This window comes from Adiantum capillus-veneris, chromosome 4, assembly GCF_014529385.1.
Source record: "Adiantum capillus-veneris isolate H3 chromosome 4, ASM1452938v2, whole genome shotgun sequence".
In the NCBI taxonomy this organism is placed as follows: Eukaryota; Viridiplantae; Streptophyta; class Polypodiopsida; order Polypodiales; family Pteridaceae; genus Adiantum; species Adiantum capillus-veneris.
In genome coordinates this window covers 9,768,019-9,784,411 of record NC_140934.1, presented here as the reverse complement: position 1 = coordinate 9,784,411, position 16,393 = coordinate 9,768,019, and the positions used below count along the sequence as shown (strand labels likewise).

General features: G+C 48.0%; 1 protein-coding gene across 5 annotated transcripts in view; it reads right to left on the bottom strand.

The window, feature by feature from the left end:
* Positions 1 to 16,393, bottom strand: part of LOC147458681 (prolyl 4-hydroxylase 1) — an 86,962-nt gene that overhangs the window by 24,426 nt on the left and 46,143 nt on the right. For 4 of the 5 annotated variants that reach the window (XM_086510128.1, XM_086510127.1, XM_086510125.1 and 1 more), the window contains exons 4-5: positions 10,306 to 10,371; positions 10,038 to 10,112 (exon numbers count right to left, since the gene is read on the bottom strand). In XM_086510128.1, the coding sequence (XP_086366254.1) occupies positions 10,038 to 10,112; positions 10,306 to 10,371 (141 nt within the window). The remainder of the gene's footprint in view (positions 1 to 10,037; positions 10,113 to 10,305; positions 10,372 to 16,393) is intronic. The other variant, XM_086510130.1, reaches the window with a different exon arrangement.

Genomic DNA, 16,393 nt, shown 5'->3' with positions numbered 1-16,393 from the left:
TGATTTGACTCATAAGTGAGCTACAGTGTGTGTGTGGGTAGTGGGTGCAGGTCTACAACTTTAATGGAAAGCTTGCCTTCTCCTCTGTCTCATGTAGCGCGATGATTTGCTCTCGTGCATCTCTCTCTCCCCTTTGGCACATATGGTAATGCCCCACTAGTTGGGCTACTCAGTTGAACATGTACAGTTCTGGGGGTTTATGCGCGTTTGCTAAGGCAAGAGCCTTCTGAACAGGAGCCGGATTAGCTAATTGCTAGTCCCCCACAAGTACGCACAGTTCCATCGCGAAAGATTGCGAGTTTGGAGAGTTTTCTCGCGTGAAAAGTCGTCCAATTCACAGGGGAACTGTCCCATTGCGTGCGGGAGCCCTTGGGACACGCGTAGGCGTGTTCGCTCCGCTAAAAACAATTCGAAACAGCGAATTACAGCCTGCTGTGTTTTTCTGCAGGTTTAGGGTTTCGCACCTAAACTGCAAGGGAACCCCGGGGGAGCCTCGTGAGAGCCTTGAGATGCGTGTACAGGCTTTTGGGCACCCGGCAGTGAAAAACAGGGAATTACAGCCAGCTGAAATTCTGTGACAGCTCACCAGAAAGCTTCCAGATAGCGAGGGAATCCGTTCTAGACAGGTGCTTTTGACCTACAGGGGTTTTTGTGCCGTTATGCTGCCAAAATCAGGTCGAAAACCTGCGTTTTCAGCCCTCGCCAGGTTTGGACAGCTTTGTGAAAGCTTGTGCTAAGTGGTCAGTCTTTGGGGCGCCAGTCTTTGGGGCCTACAGGGTGTCGGTCTCGTGTGCGCAGTGACATTCTAGTCGCTAGACGCAACTGTGTTCTCTTCCCTTCTCTATGCTCTGTGTAAAGTTAACAGGTAATTGAAATAGTACCGCCCTCTATGTTGTAGAGGCCGGTTATAGATCTCCTGACTTGAAAATAGGCACAATCGTAGACATACTCCAAGTCTCAGGAAAGCCTTCGTACATGGCTCGATTGAACATCATAGCAAGAAGCTCTACAAGCATATCTCTAGCATGGATGAAGTGCTCTGCTACCAGACCATCATGATCATATGCTCTCCTTGTCTTCATCCTGTCAATGGATTTCTTTACCCTCTCAACAGTAAAGAAAGTACATGTCTCGGGGCATGTCTCTAGTGGGTTCGGCAAAGGTGGTTGCCCCGATGCTGTGTAGAGAGATGTGGCATATTCCCCCCATGTCTCTGTGGAGGTGATTGAAAGCATCCAAAACATCGGCCTTCTTGTAATAAGGTGTCTCGTTGTTGAGGCGTCAAACGAGGCCTTTGAGGTTGGGTTTCACGAGACTCCCAAGAAGTTGTTCGTTGTTGCCGAGAGTTGTGGTTAGTGGCCGGATGTTCTTCTGTGGTAAGCTCTAGTTGCCGATTGGAAGAGGTACCACCTGGGGCATCAGAGGGGGTTACATGTAATTCAAAAATTGTTGAAAACTTTGCAACATCAGAAGATTCTGCTGAGGATGCCGCGAAAGAATGTTGCGAAGCTCGTCGAGAAGAAACTGCAAATATTCTACTAAATCCATGAGCGCCATGTCTTGGGGTTTTTTATGGCTTATGCCCTGTAAGACAGAGCGGTGAAGACGAGAGCGTGCCCGATGCGTGATGAAGTAAGGGTGGAAGTGACTAATAAGTCTCGGATCGGAGCACAAATAAAATTCCAGTAGCCTTTGGAAGCGCCGGTTTGCTCTGTCTGCTCTTTTGTAGGACCGATATGCTTTCAGAAAAGCACACGCCTGATGCTCTGATACCACTGTCACAAGACGGGCACCACGTGTCAATAGAAAAGAACAGAATGAACACACTTTTAGCACTTCAATAGCAACTGAACTCAAAGAGAGAGAGCACACACGACACGGGGTGGCGAAATTCCACCCCAGAGAGTATTGGCCCCTAGCCTTGGCGCCCCTTTTGGTGTTTCTTTATATTACTTGAACTCAGCACAATGCCGGTACTCGCGCTCTGCACCTTCTCACCAAAGCATGCCAAAGAATGAGCCCTCAGCACATATTTATAGGCCCTTGGCCTCAAAAACAGTTACATGAAAAGCAGTAAACTCAAAAGCATCTGGTCCAAAAGCAGGTGCACAAAAGCTCCAGCGTAAATCACGGAAATCGTACAGGCCGCCACGTCAACAAGCCAGCGCAAAAAGCGGAAATCCGTACAAGTTGCCACGTCATCAGTCAACGGGAAATCCGAAGATCCGTACGGACTGCCACGTCATCAATTTTTATGCTAATCTTCTTTTTTGTGCGTGTGTCGGTCCAGCTTTATTTTAATGCCGTTATTTCCTCTGGGCTCCATCGACGGGATCCCAAAAGTTGGTGGAGCTTTTTTTTTCCGAGAGAAAGATCCTTCTATTAGTTAATGAGACTGCCCATAGGGCTACAACCACCTCTACAAGAGACGGCTACAACAATCATGATGGGGAGACTCCCAATGAAAAAACAGCATATGTACAATGAGGCTAAATCAGTGTGACATAAAAATGCGTTTCGGCCCTCTGAAACCTCGAAACGACGAAACCGGCAAAACGAGTCGACTTTTTTTTTTTGGCCCCCTTTCGACCAATTGACCTTAAACCACCCATTTGGGAATTTTTAAAGCCAGGCCGCTTCACAAAATCGATACCTTGTTTACTCGTGACTCAAGTCTCACATCCAGATTTTGGTATTTCACATGTTTTGACAAGTAAATTTATTTGTATATTCAATGTATAATTATAGGTACATACATGTAAAACGAAACATGTGTTTCGCTTTCTTTGAGCCCCGAAACGAAACGTTTCAGAAACCTCGAAACCCCAAAACGCATGAAACCCCGAAACGTTTCATGTCACACTGTGCCGCTAAATCAAGAGATGGGAGGAGGGAAAAGCCACACAACTGGACGGTAGTGCCATCGGAGCACACCCTGGACCATGGTGAAAAAAGGCCCTGGACGCCAGGGTCGAAGGAAAGCCTCTCTGCGCTCCCGCATGCGGTCAGAACTGCCCTGGAGTCTCTCGAACTGTCCTCTTGAGAGTATGGATCAGCTCTAGCCAAAGATCCCGAACAGTCTCTGTTGGTGGTACAGGGCGAGCCTCGAAGATGCGGAAGCAACAGGCCCGCCAGATGAACCAGAGTGTCAGGCCACTGATGAGCTCCCAACACTCCTCTCTCTCACTGCACGACTCCTGTGGAATAAGCTCTGTAGCAGGCTGGAGTGTAGGTCAACCCCCCTGCATCACTATCATCCTGCTGGTGGAAGATAGCTCAAACTGAAGTGTCGGGCCTGTGAGAGTGGACCAAGCAGCTGCCCCCCAAGTGCACTGCTGAGCTGTGGAAAGAGCTAGCATCAGCCGAAGGACACGAAGCCACACCTGTTGTGCCAAAGGACATTCCCAAAGACAATGACACTGACTCTCCACAAGATGGTCACAAGCTGCACATGCGGCCCAGAGACCACTATGTACAAGCCAGCTTCCAACTGTTCTAGCTTTGTGTGCAACCAGCCACTAGAACAAAGTGACTTGTCTCGACTGTCTGGAGTTCCACAACCTCTCCCAAAATGTTGCCAAGAACTCAGTTGTGAGACCCTCCTCTTGCCAATGAGGTGCTGCAGCAGGACGAGCCTCTCTCTGTGCTGCAAGTATGTGACGTCCCAATCGAACAGTGTACTGAAAGAAAGGGACACCTAGGTGGTCTGTAGAGGAGAAACGGTCCCTCCAAAGCCACTCTCCAGGATCCCACTGTACTCGTGTTAGTGGACAGCTCTCCCAAGCCCACAGTCTCCACTGGCCCGTCTCAAGAGCTATTGGATCGGGATCTATGACACAAGTCCTCCCACAGATGCCCACCAAGTGGATCCTCGAAAACAGCACTCTGCCACATGCGCGGCCTCTACTGCAACTCGGTGTAAGCGTCCCTCACCCTGTAGCTCGAAAAACAGGGAGGGTATAGTCTCTAAGCAAGCCCGAACTGAGATGAGAACCTCCAGTCGCGTGAAGGCTCCCATCCATTTGGGCGCTGCTGACTCGAGAGGTGTGAGCCACTTAGCTGGTACTGCCTATGAGAAGTCCGGACACATGCTCTGCACCCCTCTCATGCCCTGTAGAGCTGAATACCCTGAAGCTCCTCTGACAGGCCTGAAAACTGTAACCAATCACCTAGAGAGCGTGCTAGACCCTCTGCCATGGGACCCCAGGAAACATGAGGCCGACTACCAACCAAGTGGCTTCTCTGAGTGCTAACCATGGGGTTCCAAACAAGACTGTCTCGAGGGCTCCTCCGTGCAAGTAGGTTGACGCTGCTCCAGGCCTTGTCGCAGTTGCTCCCAAGATCGGAGCAGACTCAGAGCGAAGCGGTCCTCCATTCTCCTGCTCAAGCCAACTCTGCGCATCTCTGTGAAAATCCATCGAGTCGAGGGTCGCCAGGAGCCTCCAGCCTGAGGCACCCTAGCACTAAGCCGCTAAAGCAAGAACTCGTGCCAAGGCTCCTCCCCTGGAAAAAGTCCTCTGACGATGAACTTCCCAAGAAGGGCTCTACTCTGCTGTGATGGGTCTATGATCCCCCCAACCCTCCTTGAGAACAAGGAAGAGTGATGACCTGCCATGCCACTTTGGCCCGGGCTATCTGAGTGTCACGCCCCGACCAAAGGAAGTTCCTGATCAGCCTCTCTACCTGGCTGATACAAGAACTCAAGAAGATCCAACAAGAAGTGATGTACCACATAGTAGCCAACAGCACCTGGTTGGCCACTACAGCTCTGTCTGCCAAAGAAATCCGTGCGGAGCTCCAATCTAACAACTTCCTCTTGATAGACAGGAGGAGGGGAGCAATCTGTTGCTCAGGAGACAAGTCCAAATCAACCTGACAGCCCAAGTACCGAACTGCAGTCCCTGGGGGAATCCACCTGAAACCCTCACCTGGCATCCAATCAGGTGTAGGAGCACTACCAACGGAGAAAGCCACTGTCTTTCTCCAGTTGATCAGTGCGTCACATGCGCAACAGAAAGTCTCAAGAGCCTGCTCACACCTATGTAGGTTGGCCTCCCGGCCATCCAAGTACAAGGCTGAGTCGTCTGCAAACTCAGTGTCCAGTAGCTCATCTCCCCGAATAGGAAGCGTTGAGCCACGTAAACCAACCTGCTGTGAAACCAAAAACTTGCTCATCGCCTTAGCATAGAACAGAAAGAGGAAGGGGGCAAGAGGGCAGCCCTGTCTGACCAAACGTGTGAGCATGAAACGATCACCTCTACCTCCTGACAAAAGCACCTGGCTGTGTGCCCGTCTGTACAAAGCTGACACCCCTCTGATCCAAGCATCTGAGAAGCCCATCCTGCGTAGAGTGCCCTCCAAAATATCCCAGTCAACTCTGTCGTAGGCCTTCTCAAAATCGAGAAGAAGAATCAGCAAATCCTCACCACAGAGCCGCGCGAGGGCAAAAGCCTCCCAAAAAGTAAAGATGTTGTCAAGGATACTACGCTCCTTGACAAAACCTGTCTAAGTCCCATGTATAAGGCTCTCTAGAAGTGGTTGAATCCTCAAACTCAGAGCCTTGGCAAGAATTTTGTAGGCTGAGTTGAGGATGGTGATGGGGCGCCACTGTCGAATATCATCCAAGGAGCCACCCTCCTTGGGAATGAGATAAATCATGCCCTCACTCATGCTGTCAGGCATCTCACCTGTGTGCAGGATGTACTGAAAAGCACTACAGAGATCTAAGCCAAGCAAGTCCCAGTACTCCGAGAAAAAGCTGGGAGTCAAGCCATCCTCACCTGGACAGCTACCACGGGGGAGTGCACTAAGAGCCATGTGCAGCTCCTCTGGTTGTAGAGGCAGCTCAAGCCTCTGACACATCTCCTCAGTCACCAGACAAGGCATCTGTGCCCACACCTGCTCTTTGCATGCATCTTGACGCTCTGAATGGGGCTCTGCAAACAGTAGCTTACGGTAAAAGTCAGTAGCAGCTGTAGGCATGTCCTCTAACTCTGAAGCCACTGACCCGTCGGGCCTCCTCAATTGACTGACCTTGGTATGCGTATGCCGAGGTCCCACTACCTTAAAGAAAGCACATGTCACTCTGTCAGCCACTTGGGTCCAGTGAGATACGTGTCGATGGAAAACAAACTCATGGCGCCTCTCCTCTGTGCTGATGAGCTCCTGGCGAGCCTGCTGTAACTGCTCCTCCAACCAATGACTGTCTAGATGCTACTCCTGCATCCTCTGCAAGGAAGCAATGCCTCGTCGGAGACGCTGCTCCTCCTCTCTCGCTGCAACCAGGGGGGCTGAAGACTCCTGAAGAAAGAAACGACTAAGCTGAGCGAGTGCTGAGGCAACTCTCTCAGCAGGAGAATCCTGCATGTCTAAGCTCTGTGTCCAAAGAGCCTCCACTCGCTCTCTGAGCGCTGAGTCCATCAAGACCCTCTCAAGGATGCGTAGCATCGTGCTCCCTCTCCTCTGCCTATCAGTCACTGTAAGGATCACTGGTGCATGGTCCGAGAAGGAAGTCCCTGCCAAAAGGCCAATTGTCCCACCCAAGTCACAGAAGTGGTCACTCATGTAGAAGCGATCTATCCGAGATAGATTCACGCCTCCCACTTTGCGGTCCAAACGAGAGAAGGCCAGGCTGTCTGGGGGCCTCACAAAGCTAGAATGTTGCCACACATCTGAAACCCGCAGTCATATAAAACCTCTCCCAAGCTGCCAACTCAACTCCATGCACAATAGTATGGCTGCCACCAATCCTGTGAGAGAGTTCCTCCAACATGTTGAAGTCACCCCCTATGCACCATTGCTCTACCTACGGCAGAGACTCAACAATCTGAGACCAAAACTCTGCACACGCACTCGCCACATTGGGCACATACATGTTCAGGAAGCCCACGAGGCAACCATGAACCTGCATAGTGATCCACTGAACCCTGCTTGGCACAATACTCCCTCTACCCACAATGGCATGCTGCAAAGAATCTGCAATAGTCATACATACCCCGCCTTGGATGCCTCCAGGTCCAAATGCAGCTGACCAAAAAGTCTCATATCGTCCACGCAAAAGCTGACCACAACGTCTAATGCGGCTCTCACACAGATGATGCCCCTGTAGCATAAGAAGATCAATTTCTCCTCCCAAAGACATCGCTGGAGCTCCTCACGAAGCCGGCCCCTCTGACGTTGAAACTCGGGCCCACCTAGTCCCTGTATATTCCATGAGACTATCCTCATGGGGAGCGAGAGGGAACTGATGCTGCCGCATCAGCTAACCGTGCTATCTTCGAGGCAAGCTTGGATGGGGAGTAATCCGCATCCGAGCGTCCTCGAGATAAGCGTGACTGCATAGAGCCCAAGCCCAAGTAGACCGAGCCGTGCGTAAAGCAACCTACTCTGTCCAGGAGTCCTCATGTATGTGTATATAGCATGGCCGGCTCTGCGTGTCACAAAAAAGTAAACCACAATATGTCTACATCCTGCTGCATCTAGAGGTGTCACAACAAACTTGGCCAATGGACAAAGAGTCTGTAGCAAGTTTGAAACCCCTAGGTCTCCCATGTGATGAGAGAACTGTAGGGCCTGTATCTGCAGCCACTCCAACACTGAGTCTATAGTCCACTCAGCCTGGTACCTGCCGCATAGAGAAAAAGAGAAGCCAACTGCTAAGTCCAAGGCCTCTATCCCCCTAGCTGCAAGGAACAGCACATGAACTCTGAAGCAGGCTGCCTCAAGCTTTGGTGAGGGGTCGCCGAGAAACCATGTAAAGTCGTAGGCAAAGAAATCCCAACGACGACGAATGTCAAAGCTCGTCAAACCACGAGGAACTGATGCAAAGGGAGATGTCTGTACCTGAAGAGGGGGTCGCAAGAAAGGCTATCCCTCTCTCGCCAAGCGACTCGTGGCAAAGGCGCTGCCAAGAGATCTCCTAACAGCCCAGGATGGCTGCGAGACTGGAGCGGGAGGAGGTGAGAGAGCAGGGGGAGAAAGGGGGGAGGGAGGGCGAGGGGGATCGGCAAAGGTGGGAGGGTGAGATGGAGAGGCAGAGGGAGAAGGAGGAGGGGGGGAACTCGAGGGGGGGGGGGGGCTGTCAAATTTCAGGCTGAGGTGGAGGCTAGAGCAGGGACTTCGTCTTGCTGTAGAGGGTCGAAACGGTTCCACGTGGGAACCCATTGCTGTTGGGCAGGAGCCTGAGAGCCACTCTGAGTGTCAGGCTGGCACGGTGGCCCCTGCCGACGTCGACCACGAACCTGCTGCCAGCCCTCCTCCGCTATAGCCCTAGGCTCGGAGGGTGGCTCTGCCTGCGTGCTCTGTGGCTCTACCTGCTGCTGCTGGCCAGCCCTTGAGGGTTGGGGCTGTGCCTGTGGAGTAGGTCGGGGTCTCCTCCGTGGAGAGACCTTCGCAAGATGACCCATCTGTCGACAAATGAAACACTGATTCGGGAGGCCCGAATACTCCACGCTCTATTTGAACCAACCCCCACTCACCCGAGGAAGTAGTATGACCTTCGGGAGAGTGTGGGTGTCCCTAACCAGAACTCGAACTGAGGGAATGCCAGCCGCCTTGGCAACTACTGAGGCTGCCGTGCGAGGTGTCTCAAGGACAGTCCCAATCTCTGAGCCTATCTTGGACAGGAGTGGTAGGTACTCCCTCCTCAAACCAGGAAAGCAGACGGAGATGGGAAGGTCTGCCTCCTCTACCAGAACATCCAAAGTTGGGTCAAAACATGTCTCCACAGTCGAAAGTGGGCTCGAATTGCTCGTATGGTCAAGGGGCTCATCGCGATGACCTTGGACGCCATCTCGGAGGTCTCAAACTCTACCTGATAGTAGCCGCGTCCGAGGAACTAAACGTCCAAGATCTTGCCCACCTCTGCAAGAAGGCGGGCCTGGAGAAGGTCACGCGACTCTTCTCTGCTAGGTCTGGTGCCGAGAATCTTGCAGATGACGGAAGTCGCCTGTAGGCGTTCCACCTCTGTGGTTAGGCTCGCTTGCACTGTCAGAGTGAGAGCAAGTCGAATGGTGGGCTCAGCGGGGTCGGGCGAGGGGACTTCATCAAAGTCCCTCTGTGGCGGAGCTTGAGCCTCCATCTGTGTCTGCTGCTGTGGCGGAGAAGGAGTGGATAGAGAGATTACTCTGCAGAAAGACCCCGACAAGCACTGTCAAGAAACCAGCACTGTCAGAGCCTGAACTAAAGAAACCTTCGGGGAGAGCACGGCAGAGAGCGAAATGAGCGGGGCGGGGTTCAATGAGCGAAAATAGGAGAGGGGAGGGGGGGGGTTAGCGCGGGGCGGGCTAGAAGGGGCAGTGGGAGAGGGCAGCGCGAGATGGGCTGGAGCCGCAAGTGGGCGGCGGGCGCAATGGCGGGGGCTGGCGAGACAGGAAGGGGCAACGCAAGGAAGGGCAGGGGGGCAGCGCACGCGCAGCAGGGCTGCTGGCAGCGCTAGACGGGGCGGGGCTGGGGGGGGGGGGGGGGGGGGGGGGGGGGGGGGGGGGGGGGGTTGGAGAGGGGGGGGCGTGCGGCAGCAGCAGCGAGCAGTTCCTCACTGCTTGGCTTTCCTTTCCAATTCTCTCAACATTTCCTCTGAGGTATCAAGTTGGAGGAACTTTTACTTCTTCTGTTGCTTCTTTTTAGGGTTTAGGCCCCTCAGCCGGGATCTGAAGGTTGGCTCCGTTCTTTAGTGGCTTGACACATCAGCAATTTGTGACAAACACCTTAGCCATGTTTCATATTTAGGTAAAATAAGGAGCTTTTTCATCACTAGCATACATTTCAAGCCTCTTTACTCCAGAACAAGAACTGTAATAAGGAAAATGAAAATTTATGGTGCGGGAGAAACTTTTAAGATCGATTCTTAAAAACAGATGCTATAAACAAATTTGTTTGAACTTTGAACCATGCAAAAAACTCAAATCAATTTTGTAACAAACTTTGCTCCAAATCCACAAGCTCGGAAGCACCAGTTTAAACGCTATAACCAACATACCCACTGTAACAAAAACATTGTAGGCCTGCCCTTACCAAGTCTGAAAAATAAACACACATGCCTTGCCTGTATTTACATCAACAACAGTTGACTTGCCCAATCTTGGTCGAGCAATAGCAATAAGGTAATCACATTCCTGCACAATAGACATTTTAACATATTTGAATGCCTTTCTAAACAACGGTAGTAGCCTTGACTTCACACAACAGCATAACAAACTTCAACAAAGACACATGGGATTCAAATATAAGCTCCAACCCAACAAGTTAAGCTACAGAAGTTGAGAATGGCAAGCAGGCACTGAAATGCACATTTTTGTTATATACAACCTCAGGGCTCAGGAATTTTTGAAAAAGAAGGATCCTCGGTGACCAACTAATCACTTCTTGCTTCACCTACAAAAAAAGAAAAAAGTGGACAATGATCCACAATAGACTTGATACATGCAGTAATTAATGTGCTTATACCAAACATGACAATTTTATCTTCATAATTTTAGACAAAAAGTTAAGTAAACAATATGGTCTCGATTTGTGATTTTTTGGTAAATTTGTTACACATAATTTGATGGTAAGGGGCCAAGGTTGGCACGTACCGTCACATACCATCAGTTAATGTACATCAGCAATGTGGATGTTGTGTACGATAAACAATAGAAGACTTGTTATTTTAGCCTGGACTCTAGTCTGTACAGAATAAACATGAGGGAAAGAGCTTATTGGATAAAGGGCTAAAAAGGCTAGAGCCAAAAATAAGGCCAAAAATGCAGCCCACAATGTCAGTTTGGCGGGTCAATAAGGCCCCAACTTTGACCTGAAAACTATCGTGAACAAAACATACTAGTTCATGCTATAGAGCAAAACGTACAAGTTGTCCCGTACGTCAAATGTAAACAACCTTGTAAGGGGCCTTCACAACAGAACCTGTTTGAGCTGTTTGAGAATATAATTAAAACAGTGCACATGTGGTGATAGGGAGCTATGACTCCTAGTGCTTGGTTTGGAAGTAACTTAAATCTCTATTTGGCATTGAGCTTGCCCAATCAAACTCAAAAGCAAGCAACGTCGATGCAAAAACCAATCTACACATCTCTGTCTTGTATACTCGTCTTATTATAGTTAGGGTATATCATCCCTAGACTATCATCGCCTCTCTCAATACCACATAAAACAACTTATACATACACGTCACTTTCAATAGCCATTCACGGCAAATTTAACATCTGGCAAATATACCAACAAACATACTACTAATGCCCACACAAGGTCAAAAATTCATATGTGACCAATGGGTATCATGTGGGTACATGATCCCAAGAAAGCTATATAAACAGGTAAAACTAAAATGGATAGGTAGGAATGCTTGACCAACCTAGCAAGAAACATTAGAATGATTTATCAGATTTCAGACGTATGGTATGTATAAAGGTGTGTTATATACGTGTCACAATGAGAAGTATTTGAGCCTCTTTGCTTATTTATTTTTTTTCCGAGAAAAAGATCCTTCCATTAGTTAATAAAACTGCCCAAAGGGCTACAACTACCTCTACTAGAGAGGGCTATATCAACAACAAGGGGAGACTCCCGTGAAAGAAACAGAATATATACAATGTTGCTAAATCACGAGATGGGAGGAGGAAAGAGCCACACAGGTGGACGGTAGTGCCATCTGGGTGCACCTTGGACCATGGTGAAGAAAGGGCCTGGGCGCCAAAGTCGCAGGAAAGCCTCTCTGCGCTCCCGCATGCGGTCAGAGCTGCCCTAGAGGCTCTTGTGTTGGCCCCTGAGAGTGAATCAGCTCCAACCAAACATCACGAACAGTCTCTGCCGGTGGGAAAGGGCAAGCCTCCAAGATGCAAAAGCAAAGGGCCCGCCAAATGAACCAGAGTGTCAGGCCACAGACGAGCTCCCAACACACCTCTCTCTCACTGCACCACTCCTTGGGGGTAAGCTCTCTGGCAAGCTGAAGTGTAGGTCAGTCCCCCCTGGATCACTATCATCCTTCTGGTGGAAGCTGTAACAGACTTGGACACTCCAAGTCAAGAATCTACCGCGACACGACAGGAATTCACTTCAAAACAGTTTACAATTTGATTCGACATCGGCCACGCGGAGTTCCGTGCCAAGAGGTATTGGCCCCAAAGACTGGCGCCCCTTTCGGTATTTCTTTTTGTATTAAATTTGTTGCACAAAGTACAAGGGAGTGGGTGGGTCTCACTCTCAGGCTCTGCATCCAGATGCTCTGAGAAGTGAGAGCCCAAGCCACACTTATAAAGGTTTACAAGGGATGCCACAAGCAGAGCCCCAAAAGCTGTCAATTAAAAGCATTCATAAATAAAGCAGTTCATCTCACAAGCTTCTTGCTTGGTAAATAAAGCAAAATAAAGCTCTCTCTCTCTCTTGCTAAATTGCGTAGAATAAAGCAGGCTCAAAAGCTGCCGTACGCTGCTGCCACATCATCGGGCCCTACGGGTTTCCGCAGAATGCGCCACAATTTCAGGGGACGTCCGTACAATGCTGCCACGTCAGCCAGCCAGAGCGGGAGAGTGTGTGTACAGAGCCACCACGTCACCAGTTTGTGACATACCCCCCTCTTGAAAGCATTGTGACCGCCCTCGATTACGCCTACAAAACAGACAGAAGCCATAAACTGTCTTAGCAGACACCGACTGTTAGTACCGAGGCACTAGGAACACACATCTAGCACATGTACCAATAGACAGTCACATCACACGATATCACATGACAAATCACATTCAAAAAAAAATTCATTCGGATCTCAAACCATGATTTATCGGCAACGTATTTAGCAATCGCATCTAGATCCACTCGGGACCTCATAGATGCCCGATTAACTAATCCATATTGCAATAACGTCTATCGAGATCTTTCAGACCGAAATGCTGCAGTCGTTTCGTCTATCAGTTCCTGCACTTAAACAAGTCAAGAACAAATTAATATCATATTATCGGGAATTCCAATTCATAAAGTCATACAGCAAAATACTGTCAGCTCACAGTATCCCTAAAACTCAAAAGAGACATCAGTGACTTTAGTATCAAAAATCGGGGCAATCTGTTGACAAAGGAGTGGAGCGACTCCCCTCTTGTGCATACCCGCTGCACCAAATTCCGCCCAAGCTGAGTTCGGGGTTCCATTTAGAATAGACTATGCTAATTCAAATGCTTCAAGGTAAAGATTCACAATCTCAGGAGTATGTGCTAGGTCCTCCTCCTCCATCCACTTCACATCCAATGCAGGATAGTTCTTGAATTTAACCAAGAACCACCTTATGTGCTTTACCCTTAATCTTTATATCTTTATGTGCCAATATATGTTCTGGAACAAGGATCTCCTCGTTTTCTTCCACTTTGGGTTGCTCATCAGGCTCCCCATCATCGGGCACATCGCCTTTAAAAGGCTTCAAGAGACTCACATGAAAAGCATTGTGAATTCTACAAGTACAGCTTCAGTCTAAAGGAGACATCATTTATCTTTTCGGAGATCTGGAAAGGTCCGTAGTATCACATACTAAGCTTTGGAAAAAGCCTCTCCTTTCCCTTTTTCTTTCTCAGGCGTGCCTTCTCAAAACGTAAGAGCACCCAATCGTTCTCCTTCAATTTCAAATCGCGATAATGGCAATTTGCTGCCGTTTTCTGTCTTTTCTTGAGATTTCTGCAAAGCCTCGCGGACCTTGGCAAAAGCAGTGTCCAAGTCACGCATGTACTCATCGGCTTCAAAAATCTTATCTTTCGTACGTAGGAAGGGTGGAACCTTCGTAGCACCTTTAATAATCTCAAATGGCGCCTTCCTCGTCGAAGACTATATCGTGTTATTGTATGCAAATTCCACCAAAGGTAAAAACTTTTCCGACTGAGTCTTCAGATCCGACATGTAAGACTTCAATAAATCTAGTACCACTGAATTGGCAATCTCTGATTGCCCGTCAGTTTGCACGTGGAACGATGACGAGAACTGCAACCGTGTGCCAATGTTCTTCCAAATAACCTTTCAAAACAAACTCATGAATCTGGGGCCTCTGTCGGAGACAATTGTCTCAGGCATGCCATGTAATCTGAAGATCTCGGCCACAAACAGTCTCGCTAAGTGATCCGGCTTGACTGGTTTATTCACTGGAATGAAATGAGCTTGCTTGCTAAATCTGTCAATAACAATCCAAATACCATCGCGACCACTCTGTGTTCTCGGAAGATCAAAAATGAAATCCATTGCAATACTTTCCCAAGGGCGGGTGGGTATGGGCAAAGGCTGTAACAATCCCTGTGCTTTATGCCTGTCAAACTTGACCTTCTGACATACCAAGCAACAACATACAAAATCGTCCACGTCCTTTTTGAGTCTCGGCCAGAAGAAGTATCTCTCCACACCTTTCAAGGTGGACAGTGGCATTCGGTCATAACCTTTTCCCTCAACAGCTGTGTAACGCACATCATGGTTTTCCTCATCAAGTAGCGGCTTTATGCCTGTCAAACTTGACCTTCTGACATACCAAGCAACAACATACAAAATCGTCCACGTCCTTTTTGAGTCTCGGCCAGAAGAAGTATCTCTCCACACCTTTCAAGGTGGACAGTGGCATTCGGTCATAACCTTTTCCCTCAACGGCTGTGTAACGCACATCATGGTTTTCCTCATCAAGTAGCGGCTAGCCATCCCACCAAGTTCTTTTGTCCCTGCACATGGACAATCTGGAAGTGAAACTGTGACAAGATGTTCGCCCACCGCATCTGCTTTTCCAATAGCTGCTTCTGTGACAAGAAGTAGCGTAAACTCTGATAGTCTGTGAAGACAGTAAAATCCGCTCCGAGTAGGTAATGTCGCCACTGAGTAAGAGCATGGATAAACGCCAAAAGCTCTTTCTCATATATCTGTGCTGTCAATTCCGGTCTTGAAAACAATCGGCTTTCGTAGGCAATGACATGGCCTTCTTGCATTAAGACCGCACCCAGACTACGACCACAAGCATGACAATATATATACCTTCATAAGTTCAAAATAGTCTGAACTCACGAATTATAAGAGGAAATAAAGTACTCATAAAACTATAAAAGCAAGGGATACAAGAAAAGAAAAGAAAAAACAAAAACAAACAAACAAACAAACTAAATCACTTTGTTTGCTACGAAACAAAACTAGATAAAACAAAACATTATTAACTTAAAAATGTTTTTAGAAAAAGCATGCGTAAAATAAGTTGACGTAACTTACTTGGCTTAAAACGAGTACTCAACTTTTAAGCAAAAAAGGATAAAGCATCTTAAAAACTTAATCTTAGAAATCAAACTTCACACGACAACTTCTAAAGGAACACACTCTTAAGTCCTCGGGTAAGCTAAATACGAAATTGAAAAATGAATACTACTACAAACCTATGAAGAGCAAAGATCCAAACTTGACAATATGTGACCTCAACTTCGCTGCTTGTCCAAACAGGAAAAAGAAGATTATCACCTTTATCATGCATAGCTTGGACAACAGCTATGACATCCCTACTCACATCGTCAGTGCCCAAGAGTAGGTGCAGGTTTGTATAGAGGTTATTCATGCTTTGAACGTACTCTACAAAACCAACGAGCTTAGTTTCTGTCACCCTCCGGAGGTGATGGGCATACTCAGCCATGATAAAGGCTAGCATTTGTCAAGCTATAGTAAAAATACTAGAAGCGCTAGAGATCGAAACAACAACATAAGGTGTTATTAAGTCAAACAATAAGTGGGCTTTTTAGCTCCCCACTTCTATTGAATTTACTACTGATTGTCTTCAACATTGCAAAGGAAGAAACATTAAAAATAAACTTACTACGATGCAAAAATGAACGAACGTTTTTCATGATTCTTTTGAATGAGTATCCTTTCAACTAATAAAGAAATAAGATGGCAAGATTGAACAACAAAAGCAGATTTACTAGAACAAAGACGAGAAAATCTAAATAGTTGAGAGCAAATGACACCGTACTTAGCTAAAAGAGAAATGTTTGAAGAAATGTGAGGCATACGGATGATAATTAGATTGGCATCTTCTGGTTCAAGGCGCTTATCATAGATATCCACTTCTAATCCCAAGGGAGTTTTAAAAATCTTAAGGTCTAAAAAGGCACAACAAACACTATTTGTGGTACAGTTAAGTTCACAAAACTCCTTGGGATAAATTCCTCCGTCTACAGAACTTGAATTCAAGTACATAAAATCTTGAAAAGAAGGAACGTCGGGAACAAAAAGATCATCTACAAAGTGTCTTACATTGCATAACTTGTGCAAAAATATTGGGCAAGTGTTAGCAAGGACAAGACGCTCCATAAAATCAAACTCATAAGTAAAAAGATAGAAATTAGAAGGAAAGTTACGCTCGCTACTGCTGCACGCTCTCCCCCCCCCCCCTCCTCGCCCTCGCGCTGCC